At 44.3% G+C, this 14,470-nt stretch overlaps 1 protein-coding gene across 1 annotated transcript in view; it reads left to right on the top strand.

Moving 5' to 3' along the window:
• Positions 1-14,470, top strand: part of Fancc (FA complementation group C) — an 88,469-nt gene that overhangs the window by 53,850 nt on the left and 20,149 nt on the right. The window contains exon 7 of the mRNA XM_021215556.2: positions 7,567-7,742. Within this exon, the coding sequence (XP_021071215.1) occupies positions 7,567-7,742 (176 nt within the window). The remainder of the gene's footprint in view (positions 1-7,566; positions 7,743-14,470) is intronic.

The raw sequence follows: 14,470 nt of genomic DNA, 5'->3' as shown, positions 1-14,470 counted from the left end.
TGTGTGTGTGTGTGTGTGTGTGTGTGTGTGTGTGTGTGTAGGTCTGAGGACAAGCTACAGGAATTGGCTTTCTTTTTATTCCATCTGAGCACCAGTGACTGAACTCAGGCCATCATGCTTGGCAGCAAGTGTGTTTTGTGATCACCATCTCTCACCTCAGCCATCTCAGTTCCCTTTAGTGCTCTTAATTTTTTCTAAGGACCCCAAAGAGCTTTATGTGGATTGTACATCTCAATATTTGTCATATATGAAACCACAACCAGAAATTTAGAAAATGCTCTCTGAGCTGGGGCAGAGTACTTGGCCAGCACAAGGCATAGGTTTGAGTCTCAGTTCTTCAAATGGAAGGAAGGGGGAAGGAGAATATTCCTTCAGAAGAAAATTGCTTCATTTAAAAATAATAATAAAGGGCTGTGAAGATGGCTTAGCGGATAGGAACACTTCCTGAGCCAACACAACTTATATCCTTATCAACCACACAAGCTGTGCATGGTTATGCATACCTGTAACCCAAGCATTGGGGTGTGCAGTTGAAATAGGTGGATCCCTGGGGCTTCTTGGTTAACCAGCCAGGCCCCCAAGTGGGAAGACCCAGGTTCAGTATTTCAAGGGAATAAGGTAGAAAGTGATAGAGCTGGTTACCCAGCCTTGACACGAGCATAGAGCTGCACAAGAGGAGGAGGGGGACTGGGGGAAGGAGAAGGCAGAAGAAGACAGAAGAAGGAGAGGGACAGGAAGGAGGAGGAGGAAGAGGAGGAAGAGGAGGAGGAAGAGGAAGAGCGGCAGCAGCTTTGGTGGAAATGCCTACCCCCACACGATTCCATAGTTAGAAAGGTGGTGATATCATATAGCCATTGGAGATGGAGTGGACAGTTTGGAGATGGAGTGGACAGTTTGGAGATGGAGTGGATAGTTTGCTTTGACCTAAATTTGAAATGGTCATGTTTTTAAAGGTTGGTTACAGTTTGGGATCTGAGATTATATTAGTGAGATTTTATTAATTTTAAGATTTTATTTATTTTTGTATATGAGTATACATATTTTGTATATGAGTATATATATTTTGTATATGAGTATATATATTTTTGTATATGTCTTCAGACACACCAGAAGAAGGCATTGGATCCTATCACAGATGATTGTAAGTCACCATGTGGTTGCTGGGATTTGAACTTAGGACCTCTGGAAGAGCAGTAGGTGCTCTTAACCACTGGGCCATCTCTCTAGCCCTAATGAGATTTTTATACATTAAAACTTATTTCCCTAGCCTGGAGTAACTCACTTGGTAAAGTACTTGCTTTGCAAGCATGAGTCCCTGACTGTAGATTCCCAGCGCTTGTGTAGAAAGAGCTCATTGTGGTGGCATGTACCTGTGAGCCACTGAAAGGCAAGCAGAGACAGGATACATGGGCAACCTAACCAAATCAGCAAGCTCTAGGCCAAGTTGGAAATCCTGTCTCAAAAAATAAAGTGGAGAATGATTGCAGACGACACCTAGTATCTGACTTGTACATGTGCACGTGCACCATGCACATGCATGCACACACTCATAGACAGTTGTAAGTCTGTTTTCCAGTTCTGGTCTTGTACCTCTGTATGGCTTTTTAGCATAATTTGAAAAATGTCCATCCTTATGTTAGGTGCATCTTCCCAATGTTGGCATATTTTGTCATATGGTGAGAACTTTGAGCTGCTGTTCTCTCTGTCATCTTTGTTGACATGTCAGGAAGTGTTGTAAAGCTGCCAACATTTTTCCAAGATTCTAATTTCTGCTTAAAAGCTTAAATTTGAGCTGGCAATAGTTCAGGGCTGAAAGCCTGTCAGCCTAGGTAGATGTGTGAACTCACAGTTGGAGGATAGAACTGGCTTCCAAAAAGTTGTCCTCTTAGCACAGGCGTCATGGCATGTATGCACTGTCACCTCACATATATGCATAGTGGTAATAATAAGTCATTTATCTTAAATAAAATGCCCTAGGGATCCTCTTATCTCTGCCTGCTTTGCAGTGGGATTACAGGTTCATGACAGTACAATGGTTTAGAATAAATAAAATGAACCCATGAAAGACATGGGTCACAGGCTCTATCCTGGTTTTTTTCTTTTTTTAAAGATTTATTTATTTATTTAATATATATGAGAACAGTGTCACTCTCTTAGACACGCCAGAAGAGGGCATTGGATTCCACTACAGATAGTTGTAAGCTACCATGTGGTTGCTGGGAATTGAGCTCAGGACTTCTGGAAAAGCAATCAGTGCTCTTAACTGCTGAGCCATCTCTCTAGCCCCTGTTTTTTTTCTTTAAGGTGACTTGGTCATTTAGCTAGTTATTGAGAAAGTTTGTGCCGTATACCCACATGAATAACTACTATTGGCAGAGTGTCATTCTTTCAAGTCACTGTTCATGGAACTAAGTGTCACATGAGTGAGGCAAGTGCTCACACTGGCATGGGAGTGCCTCTATGCAGACAGCATAGGCTGGGCATGTGTCCAGTGTGTTTTCCTCTACCATGAAGAGTTTCTAAAACTCTTCTCAAGAGTGACAACAAATATGTATTTATACGGGCTCATCCCATGCTCTTACTGACTAGGTCAACTTGCCCTGGGAAGGCACAGGCAAGGGTGAGGGTGTAGTGAATGTCCCCATGTCCCTGATCACCCAGCTGCAGTTCTCCTGCTGTTGCTTTTGCACTGTGGTTAGCACGGTGGTTCAGGAGAATCGATGAGAGTCTGAATAGTTACTCAGCACTTCCAAGCTCCACAGAAAAGGTCTTTGGTCCGTGGCTAACACTGCCAGTAGATGGACCTTGGCGCAGCAAGTCCAGCCAAGTCTGCAGGGCCACACCTAGGGAGACACGGATGAGCTGTAGCATCTTTTAAATCATCGAATTGTCCTCTGACCTCCACGTGTGTTCTGTGGTGTCCCCATGCCCACATATAATAAATACTTTAATGATACATAAATAAATGTAAAACATCTAAAATTGTTAGTAGTTTCTTATAATCGTCTTATCTAATCAGGACTTAGGTTCCCCTTGCTTTGTAATTTTTTTTTTTTTTTTTTTTTTTAGTTTGTTAGAATCAGAGTTCAAAGCCCACTATTGTTTGGTTCATAAGTTTCTCTTCTCTTCTCTTCTCTTCTCTTCTCTTCTCTTCTCTTCTCTTCTCTTCTCTTTTCTTTTCTTTTTTTTGACCTGTAGTTTGGTTTTGCAAAGTCTTTGTTAAAATGATAGGTTATCTTGCTCCAGTTTCAGGTTGCAGAGCATCTGGCCATCTCTGGTGTGGTGAAGTATGCCAACCTCCTCCTGCCCATATAGCCTACAAGTTCCCTCAGCCTGTGCTCAGCCTCCAAATTCAGCTGAGCTGCCTTGCTACTTTCTATTCTGACTTATTAGGTATTCATACTCTGGTAACAGTTTTTAGTAGTAGAGTCTGATATATAATATATATATATATGTATATAATATATATATGTATATATATATGTTATATATACGTATATATATATAATTTCTATTTCTTTGTAATTTAAAGTGTTCTGTATGGATGTGTGTATGCATGTTTTTATGTGTGTGTGTATGTGTGCATGTGGGTGTGTGTTGCTTGTTTTATCTTCCATATAAACTCTAAAAGTGATCTGGTCTCCATAAAGATATGTCATGTTATCTGGGGGAAGACCCCAGCAAGTATGAAGTCTGTGGGCTACCATATTTGCATGTTACATGAGCACACCTGTCTTTCTGTCTGTTCAGCCTCACTCTGGTCCAGTAGCATTTGCTGTCTGCTCTGTGTGCACATCTCAGCCTTCTCTTGACTCGATAGCCATTGCTTTGTTTTGAAATCTTGGCTATCACCTGGGTGTTTTCCTTCATCTCAGGTGTCCTGTTGTATCATTGCTCTTGGGAAATGACAAGGTTCAAAAGAGGACCTGGTAGAGTATTTCCATTTTCCATGTATAACTCTTAACCTTTATAAATAATAAATATATCATTTTCTATGAAAGCAGATCATCCAGAGAAGGCTAAGTTTTTTAATGTTTTGTTTTTTTTTTAAAAGGTCAAAACAAGGGCTGGAGAGATGGCTAAGCAGTTAAGCACACTGACTGATCTAATAGAGGTCCTGAGTTCAGTTCCCAGCAACCACATGGTGGCTCACAACCATCTGTAATAGGATCCAATGCCTTTTCTGGTGTGTCTGAAGACAACTACAATGTACTCATACAAACAAACAAACAAACAAATCTTTTTTTAAAAAGTCAAAACAAGGACTATATGTGGTAGCTCACATTTGTATCCCAGCACTCAGGAGATCGAGACAGGAGGATTGCCAGAAATGAATGCCAGCCTGGGCTATACCAGACCCTATCTGAAAAAAACCAACCAACCAAATAAACAAAGTGAAACATTGAAGCATAATTTTCATGGTTAAAATCTGAGGTCAGGAACTGGCAAGATGGCAAGAGCTAAGAGCACACAGTACTCTTTCAGAGAACCAGCATCCATGTTGGGAAGTTCACAACTGTATAACTCCAGCCCAGTTCAGGGGATCTGGTGTCCTCTTCTGGCCCCTGTTGGCATCTTCACACACATGGCACATACTCATACACGGATGAAAAACATCCATAAATGACCATGAAAAATTAAGAAGTCATTTTTTATCTTCTTCAATCCTTCTGTCACAGTTTTCCAAATACATCTGAATTTTCTGAGAAATCTGCCATGTTTTTCATGACTGTTGAGTAATTACTTGTCATCTGCAGTTTAGTTGAGTCATTTGGGATTCTAATGGGTTTCCTACCAACTCTCATCTTTCATACTCCATAGCACAGGGGAAGCTCCATCTCTGTATGAACCTTCTGGCAGGGGTGTCTCTGTGTCCAGCCTTTCTTTTTGGACAGTGATTAAAGCAGAATGCCTTTGGCATCTTTTGTAAACCCCAATAGCAGTTTCAGAAATTACGAGCCAGGAGCTGAGGTGTCCAAGGGCCCAGGGTCTGCCCACCCGCCCTTGCTCTCATTTCTCCTATGTTAGAGTGTTCTACCTCAGCAACTAATAAAGTTTATTTGGTTTGGAAAGTTATGTCTACTAATCCACAAGGAACAGACTGTCCAGAAATGCTGGGTGGTCCTCAGCATGTCCAATTCCAACAGCTTCAGACCAGCAAGTTAACCCAGCAGCCTCATCAGCCGGGACCTTTCCATGGATGCTTTCCTGTGGAGAGCCCATCCACCACATACCCACAAAGGAGGTTGACTCAGTGAGCCATGCAGATTGTGGCTCCACACCCTGCACCCCTCCCAGCTTGAACAGTTTCCCACATGGGTTGTGTGGCCTTCTAGAAACCCCAGCTTTCTTTGACCAAAGTATCCTTGCCCTGTGTTTAGTTTCTTGACTGCTTACCACAGCACACAGTGGGATTCCTGTGTTTTATAATGGGCTTGGGTGTCTTTGGCCTTGGTTTCCAAATACAATCACACATTTCCAGAAATGGGCAGTCTGTTTCCTCTAAACAAGTCATGGTGGTTCCCCTTTGTGGTTTAGATAACCTAGAGGAACCTTTTAATTTCTTGACCTAAATGTAGGACCTAACTCTTTAAAAAAATTCATCCTTGGGAGTCTTTCCCAGCATCTGCAAGCTGCCGATTGCCTGAAATCTTTCAGAGGTGGGAGGGCTGCTAAGGTTCTTTGATTTATCTATGGCGTGTTAAAAACTGAGTGTGCCATGTCCTCTGAACTAAACCCAAATCCAGTGTTTCAAAAACACTGTGGAGTCTGATGACGGCATGCAGAAGTCTCTCTCCCTGTGCTTGAAGCAGATTAAAGAGGAAATGGATGCATGGCTTCTAGGTTACGACAGAATAAGAAATATATGTGTGGTCTTTGTCCAAGCTTCTAAAGCCTTTGAGATTCCCTGAGTGATAGAGGTAACGGATGGATCTTTGGTATGTTAGGTCCGTTTCAGCTATATGTAAGTTTAGGATAAGGCCCTTAGCGTCATGATCAGTGCTAGTCCCAAAGCAACCAAACTTGTGACCACCAGAATTGGGTGCAATTTCCAGTGGCCAATAATGCACCAGCTAAACCACGGGGCTTGATGAGCATCCAGGTTGATGAATATAGAGAATGATGGGAGAATGGCATTCCTGGAGAGGGCTTAGAAACTCCAGGCCCATTCCCCACTGTGTCTTGTCAGTCTTTTTCATTTGGCCATTCCTTTTATAATGAACTGATGGTTGTGAACCCTGAGCTGCTTTTAAAATTGTTACACCTGAAGAGAAGATCATGGGAAGCTGTTTTTAACCAGAAGACTCATACTTTGTGGATCAGCCTTTAACTGATGGGTGCACTGACAGTGGGTAGTTGGCCTCAGAGCCAGATTGAAGCAGTAGACATCAGTGTGGTGTCCAGAGAGATGGAGAGGTGATTGGCTTAAAAAAACATGTATACAGTTGATGAGAGAAGTGTGTGAGCACAATTAGCTCCTGGGAGTGTAGATGACTAATACCAGCTGGCCACATAAAGTGACTATGACATGTGGCAACTGTATGACTGATAAGTTAGGATACACTTTTGAAAGTCAGAGGGGTTCCTGTTTATGACTATGTGCTTGTCCCACACATGCTGGGGTATACCTGTACACCAAGATTGAGGAGGTGTGGGTGTCAGTGACATACTGAGCATTACTCCTACCCAGGCAGTGCCCTCACTGAAGTTCCAAGTTGGGAATGCTCTCCCACATGCCTGGAACCCCAGCAGTGTGTGTGTGTGTGTGTGTGTGTGTGTGTGTGTGTGTGTGTGTGTGTGTGTCTGTCTGAGGGTGGGGAGTGAGTACACAGAGACAGGAGAATTACTGTGCTAGCTGGCTGCCAGCCTAGCCAAAAGGAAGAAAAAACAACCACGCACTGTAGTTTCAGGAAGAGACCCTGCCTCAAAGGAGTAAAGGTAGAGAGTGATAGAGGAAAAGATGCCATGCCGTCTTGTGGCCACTGCATACACTTGTGCACAGAAATACACACATACACTTATACCACACTGTCACACACATTTACACTGCACACAAAAGACAGAAGGCATGGGCTCTAACATGAGGCCCATGATGCACAAGATTTGCATTTTCAGTTATTGAGTATTCACAGGGTGGTCTCTGCTCTGCATTATAGGTGTTACCACATCATATCCTTCCAGCCACTGTTGTTTAATAGATAGTAAATGGAGGCTCTGATGGCCAGGTCATGTCTTCAGGGCTATGGATTCCGGGTAGGTCTTAGTGTACTTCACTACTTCAAACATTTTAAACTTCATGGTCATACTTTGTGGACATCACAGGGCTTTTGTTCAACTCATTTTCCTCTTTTCCTTTATTCACTATGTATGTACTCATAGGTTTGGAAGGAGCCTCCATTCCTGTAAGTTTTTAGGTGGGTGATTATCATAGTATTTTGCAAATAGGTGCATAAATATTGATTGCTGTCAAGCTGTGGTGAGAAACTTCACACACTTGATTAGTAATTTCCATTTAAACATGGCTTATTTTCTTTTTTGTAGGAATCTATTTCTGTTTAACCTTTTGCTTATTTCTTGCTCAAAGGGAAAAAATTGTTCTACCCACGTCCTCTGTGGTCAGCCTCTGGTTTCGGCATCTTCCCAGTCTTGAAAAAGCAACGCGGCATCTTTTTGAAAAGCTGTTCTCCAGCAAGAGAATTTGCCTGAGAAGGATGGAGTACTGTGTAAGAGAGTCACTCCTGGTACGTGCTGGGCTTTGGTGACAAAAATCCTTAGAGGAATTGCTGAGAATAACGTCTTAAGTTATAAAGTACAAACAGATTCAGGATCTTTAAACTTCACCATTTCTGTTTTGTTAGAAGCGTCTAAAGCCGGAGGGCTTTTCTGTGGCCAGAAGTGCCTAGCTCCCAGCTCTGTGTGTGTTGGTATGACCCACCTCCCACTGCTAAGGAGACCCATGGCATGCTTTCCTGCATTTGCCCAGTTCCACTGCTCTGTCCCATTTCACAGGAGGACGCAGGCACATGTCCTCACCTATGGCATATATAGAGTGTCCTCACCTATGGCATATATAGAGTGCAGTTCGCAGGGGTCTGAAGAGGCCAGGGGTGCAGAATAGGCTTTTTAAAATACCGTTTTCATTTCAACATGAGGAACGGATGTTTAAAGCTGAAGATCTTGCAGACAAGGGAGAGAAGAAAACAGTTAATACAAACTTAGGAAGTGAACTTACAACTCTTCATGAGGAGAAAGTATTCAACAGAAACAAGCTCCAAAAAATGCTTAAAGCAACAAAACCAGTGAAGACTTGTCTAAGTTTTCTTCTGGGTGAAGCTCCTGCATACAGAGGCCCCAACTTCTTTCAAGAGTCCTTCAAGAGTCTTAGCCCCAGTGGCTAGGCTTCCAGGCGGAGGTCAGGGCCTGGCAGGTCAGTGTCGGTGGGGTTAGTGAGGTTCTGTGGAAACAGAGATAAAGACCACTGTCCCAAAGGAAAATAAATACCAAAAAATTAAACATCACATCTGCCAATATGACCTGTTACCCAATACCTGGTGACAGTTTCACCCTGAGTCCTTTTTTCCGCAGTGAAGACAGAGCCTGTTATCATTTAATCCAGTGACAGGCTAACAGAGACATGAGTAGCTTTCAGGTAAACTGGTTTCTTGCAAGATACACAAAAGAAGAACAAGAACAAGTATATGAGTGTGTGTGTGTGCCGTGTGTGTAAACCAGTAAAGTGAGCACAGTGGTGCCCTGACTTATCTCAGCTCCTCAGAAGGCACAAATGGGAGGGTCCGCTGAGCCTAGTTTAAAACCAGTCTGCTTGCGTGGCCAAGATGTCTCAGTGGGTAAAGGTGCACACCTGACAATAGGAGTCCAATCCCCAGGCCCTACATTGTGGAAGAAGAGAACCAACTACCACCAGCTGTCCTTCAACCTCCACACATGCTATAATGTCTCCCTTCCCCATAGTTAAAAACAGTTTGGGCAACGTAGCAAGACCCCATTAAAGATATAAAAGATATGTACTGTGCTCAGAGTGCTAGTTAGAAACCAGCCAGTGTCCAGAGAGGAAGCTGCCAACCCCTGCTCCAAGAGACCACAGTTCCCTGAGGTAACAGACCTAGATCTGGGTGGAGTCCACAGGGTTTTAAAGGGTCTATTCACTCAGGCAGGCCTCAAGCCACTGGTGCTGTCAGAGCAGTCAGGTGGGTTCTGTTAGAAGTAGAACTTACATGTGATGCTAAGGATTATAATGTGGCTAATAGCACAGCATTGCAGGTGCAGAGCTACTGTCTTCCAGGACCTCAATAACCGCTTCAGTGCTGCCAGTGCCTCTGGAACCTGGGGTATCTAGTGGAGGCAAGTTCCCATAGCAGTGCAGTGTAGCGATATCTCAACTCAGTGCCAGGAAAATGGGAGAGCATGTGTCTGCCCTGGTCAATGGCCAGGCTGAGGAAGGTTCTGAGGCTGCCTGACTGCCTGCATCATTGACATCTTCTTTTTCAGATTGAGGACTGTAAGGGAATCAGTCATAGGGCACCACTTGCTTGAATTCTCTGTCTGTCTGTCTGTCTCTCGGTCTCTCCTTCCCTCTCTCTCCCTCTCTCCCCTCCTCCCCCTCCCTCTCTCTTTCCCTCTTCCCCTCCCTCCTTCCCTCTCCTCCTTACCCTCTCTCTCTCCCTCCCTCGAAAATGTATGTGCACTTGTGTGCATGATTGCTACTTCTTACCATTTCCAAAAGCATTATATAGATTATTAAGGCTGAAAATAAGAGTGCAACATTCTTAAAAGACTTTGTAGATCACCTAGAAGCCCCTGGATAGCCCCTTCCAGATTTAAGATAGTAAATGACCTTGTCTTGTAAATGTCTCTATTTCTAAATTAAATGTGCACACTGTGATGGGAGTTACTTTATCTCTGGTCTGTTTTGCTTTCAGTGCCAAATGAAGACACTGGGTTCTTTCCTTCCAGGCTGCTTGTCCTTTTCGTCATCATCCTTTTCCCTCGGTGGAAAGCTTCCCAGTCCCATGGACTGCCTGACTGTCTGTTGGTGTTACTGGTTCTTCGCTGATGCTTGTCTGCATCTGTTAGCTGAAGCTTTCAGCCTAAGACATCCTTCAGAGAACACAGGAAGGTGCCCCTCCCACAGACACTGTATTATGGGGACCTCAGTCTGGGTTGGTAGTTGGCTATAACCTTCCTCGTCACACAGCTTAGAAGCAGTTTATCAGGATCATGTGTGGGAGCTTCAGAGCTTTTATTATGGTTGAGGGAGGGATTTAAGGGGGTGTTATTTGGTTTAATTTATTGTGGCATTGCCAGGATGTGACCTCTCTATGCTGTGAAGTTCATGGAGATAATTACAATACAGACAACAAGCTGGAAGCCCCTGATTGGCTTAGGCAGTTCTCCTCTACCATCCTGAGCCCAGGGAACCTGTGAGCCCAGCAGGGTAGAATAAGCCGTGACCTGGTTGAGTGATTACAGGGGTAACCTGAAGAACTTGCTTCCTAATTGCATCATCTGATTCATTTATCGCTGCGCAGCATCTTCCAGCACTGACAGGGCCATGTGCAGTATCAGATCTTTAAGACCCAGCTAGACTGCTGCACTCTGCTGCCTAGGAAACCTGATGCCAATTGCATTAGTGCTGGATTCTGACAGTAATTAAAGTGTGATGGTCTACATAACTTGTGTTTTGTGTGGAGCACTGTTAATTATATTCCCATCTCTTGGGACTATCCAGAATGAGTTTTGGAAATTCTATAGTTACCCAAATGTAGCAAAAACAAAAGATAAAAGAGTTGTACAAAGTGTAATGATCTCCCTGAATGTCCTTCTGCCTTTTAGAGACATCAGAGGTCTGGCAGTCTCTGTTAAGACAATGAACAAATAAGATAAGAGACTAGTCAGAAGTCACCTTAATTCCAAACAAGATGTGTGTGCAGGCACATGTGTGAGACCTGTGAAATAAAAATACATTCCCAAACTGGTTTGTGTTTAAGATTCAACCATTGACTTCTCTACCTTAGATTGTCCCCAATATCATGGCTGCCTGCCACAGTTGGTGGCCCCAAATAGATCAGGGTATTAACCCCAGTTTGTCATTTACTATGCAGACTAAAAGTTTCAAAAACAGATGGTCTTGTGTTTCCTTTGACAGAGCAGTCACCAGGACACCATAATCCTTAACCTCAGACCTGACCTTAAAAATTGACGTCAGGAGAAGTATTGAAAGGCACTTGCTAATTATGCGTCCCTTTGGCACTGTGCTCCGTGCCCAGGCTGAGCTTGTAGCAAGAAGGCTGTTCTCCTGTTACAGTTCTGTGTGTGGGGCCCAGAAGGCTATTGTTTGGGTTCCCTATTTGAGTGGAAAGGGCCAGCTGGGTGGTGGGGTGGCCTGTGCTTGGCTGCTACACTGTGCTACGTGCCAGATCCAGGGGCACCCTGGTTCCCATGCCCTCCCTTGCACTCCTTCACAGGCTGATCCGCCTGCTGGCAGCCACCACAGTTGGGCCTGGGAAAGCTACCCCAAAGAATAGCTGCATGGGAGGCAGGGGGCAGGGTCTTACGTCAGAGACCGATATCTTACCTGGAGGAGTCGGTAGCTTAGTAAAAAGGGTCTTGGTCTATTCTAGCTTCAGACAGCTCGGTGTGTTCCTCCTGTTGGCCAGGAAGTGTCCTCATTCTTAAGAGGGCAGTCACAGCAGCTTCACAAGGAGAAACTTCCCTAAAAAGTCCCATTGCTAAAATACAGCCAAAGAATTAACTCCTGTCCTCAACATTGTTGGATTTGTTTCTCTGGTGTTTTAGCATTTTCTTTCCCCGAATTTTCATTAGTGTACTTCTTGCCTGAGCTCTAATGTGGTGCATGCAGTTAAACCAGAGCTGGAGTGGATGGCTTAGCCTTGGTGAACTAGACAAGTGTGGTGGGGCTTTGGTCTGGACTGCACTTTCCAGTGTTGACCTCAGGGGGGCACCATACACTCCAGAATTGTCTCCAGTGAAAAGCCCAGGGCGCAGGGTAATCTTCACTCATGGGGTTCTTCCAGGCTTTGTAGCTACTGGGAGATGAATGGGAGAAGGATCACAGTCAGACCACAAGAAATAGTGGACCATGGCAGGTCCTCCTGTTCAGAGGCCAGGCTGAGGAGCAGTGGGACCGAAGAAACTACTTTTGAGCATAGACACACGGGGACTAGACTTGGAGGGATTTGTCCAGTGTGCAAAGCTGGGCATCCCGTAACTCACACCCCCCACTTCTCTGCTTGACACTGAGACCTCATGTAAACTTACAACATAAGAGGACATTTGGTACTTGTTAAGGTTTTAAGCCCAAGAATGACAGATTTATCACTAATTAAACAATAATTGCATTATGGGGTACTGAAAAAAATTGCTTGTAGTATAAACAACATCTGGTAAAGATTAGAAAGAAAGCTCAAATTTGTTGTAAGAAACCTGAATCTTTTAAAACAAAATAGATTCTAAAATGTGAAGGGGTTGTTTAGTTTTATGTTTAACATTTTAAAAATAGAAAAGAAAATGCCATAAGGAAAGTATGTATTTATAAAAATGCCTTAACATTATAGATGTGAAGGGTTTTTTAATATAAATACATTTTTTTCTAAAGCCAAATCATTTTTTTAACTCAAAGGAGTTCACCATTGAAGCCTATGTGCCCCTTGCTTCAGAAGAGGCCTCTTTGGTTCTGTTTGGATTTGTATGGATTTGCGTCTCTGCGGTGACTGTAGCTGCCTTTTAACTCATATCTGTGTACAAAGAGGGGTGTCTCCTGTCAGAAGAGTAGGGTGAGCTGGCTCCCTGGGAGACGGCCAGATGCTCTGGTGGGCGAACTGGAGGGAAGCGTCTCAGCTGACTTTCTCAAATGACCATTTTCTTAGTAACCCTCATACAGCACTAAAATAAACCTAGAAAGGGGAATCCGTCCTGAACTCGAGCTGTCGCTCGGGGATCTGTGGGAATCTGTGGGGATCTGTGGGGATCTGTGGTCTCCTTGGTTCTGTGACCTAGAGGACTCAGGGGCTTTATTCTTCCTGAGCACATTCACTTTTCTCTGGTAACCACCTTATGAATACCTTTTCTAGTTCTCTCCCCCATCTCTCTGCCCCCCTCCCCCTGTCAAACACATTGACACACATGGGGAGTAGAGGGAGAGGGAGGGAGGGAGGGAGAGAATCTGAAAACAATTGATAGAAAAAGTGTGCCATCTTCCTGAGTAATGTGCTGTGTGTTCTCGGCCTCTTTGGAGTGGCAGGTGGTTTATAATAACCTCTGATCCCCTGGGATGAAAGGAGCAGGTTAGAAAGCTTCATGGATGAGCTGGAGAGTCAGCAGTGCTCACACAGTCTGTGGCGCAGTGAGAATCAGCTTCCACCACCCCTCACCTCTCTTCTCGATATTCTGTACTGTCTGTGTTGACTCACCTTCCTGAGTTTTGTTGAGGGATGGAAACAGGCCATCCTGGGCAGAGGGAAACCTAGAGGGAAGTGTCTTATCGGATCAAGAGGATGTGTACTTGACAGAACATTCTAGTAAGGTAAGGAGGCCACAGGTTGACGTGGGCATTATCATCATGTTTATCCTCCAAGGCTTATTGAAAGACGGGTGGGGGTAGACAAGAAAGGGGGATAGAAGTGTTCCTGGCATCTCTTGGTGACAAGGTTTCCCTGGAGTGAAGCGATCTCTACATGAAGATTGTTAGGCCAGATGGAGGAGAGTTTGAGAAGGAACAGATTTTGGTGGGATGGAGAAAAACAGATGAGCAGATGGAACCTGAGACAGCTCCCCCTACCCATTTTGGTAGGCAAGATAATGGCAACAGATACTGTGTTTCAGAGCATGGCTGTAGAGCCCTGGAATGCAGAGGGACCTATGATGTCCCATCTGGCCAGTGAAACACTGTGCAGAGGGCTTAAACATTTGCCGCCTCCTCGCAAGGATTCTGTGAGAGGTGGGGTTTGGCTTCCAGAGAACCACACAGTCAACTTCAGTTCTGATGAGAAGGTCAGCTTTAACTGTGCACAGGGACTTGTGAACACTTGGGTCTTTATGAAACAACTCATACTGAAATCATGTCCTGGGACAGCTCCAGTGATGGCTGGAGAGGGGAAAGAGGTTCTTACAAGTGCTAAGCAGGGGCTAAACAGTAACCCTTGTTATGGCTTCTTCAGCAGGTGCCCTGCCTGCTCATCTCTTCCTGTTTTAGAATCTAAAGTAGTTTGTGGATGTGGGAGAAACCACTAATCTGAAATCCTTACAAAGGAAGGCGCCGACAGACAGACCCAGCCCAGGCACGCTCAGAGTGGGCAGATTCTGTGGCTTGTTTGGGTTGGAATCACCGGCTTAGTTGTTCAGAAGGAAACCTCTGCATTGAAGCAAAGCCCATACAGTTTTCTTTTTGACAAACTAGGTCAGAACACCCTTCATTGCATCCTCTTGTGGT

The sequence above is a fragment of the Mus pahari genome, chromosome 16 (genome assembly GCF_900095145.1).
Source record: "Mus pahari chromosome 16, PAHARI_EIJ_v1.1, whole genome shotgun sequence".
Lineage (NCBI taxonomy): Eukaryota > Metazoa > Chordata > Mammalia > Rodentia > Muridae > Mus > Mus pahari.
Note: the sequence above shows the minus strand (reverse complement) of the source record. Positions and strands in the feature narration are given on the sequence as shown.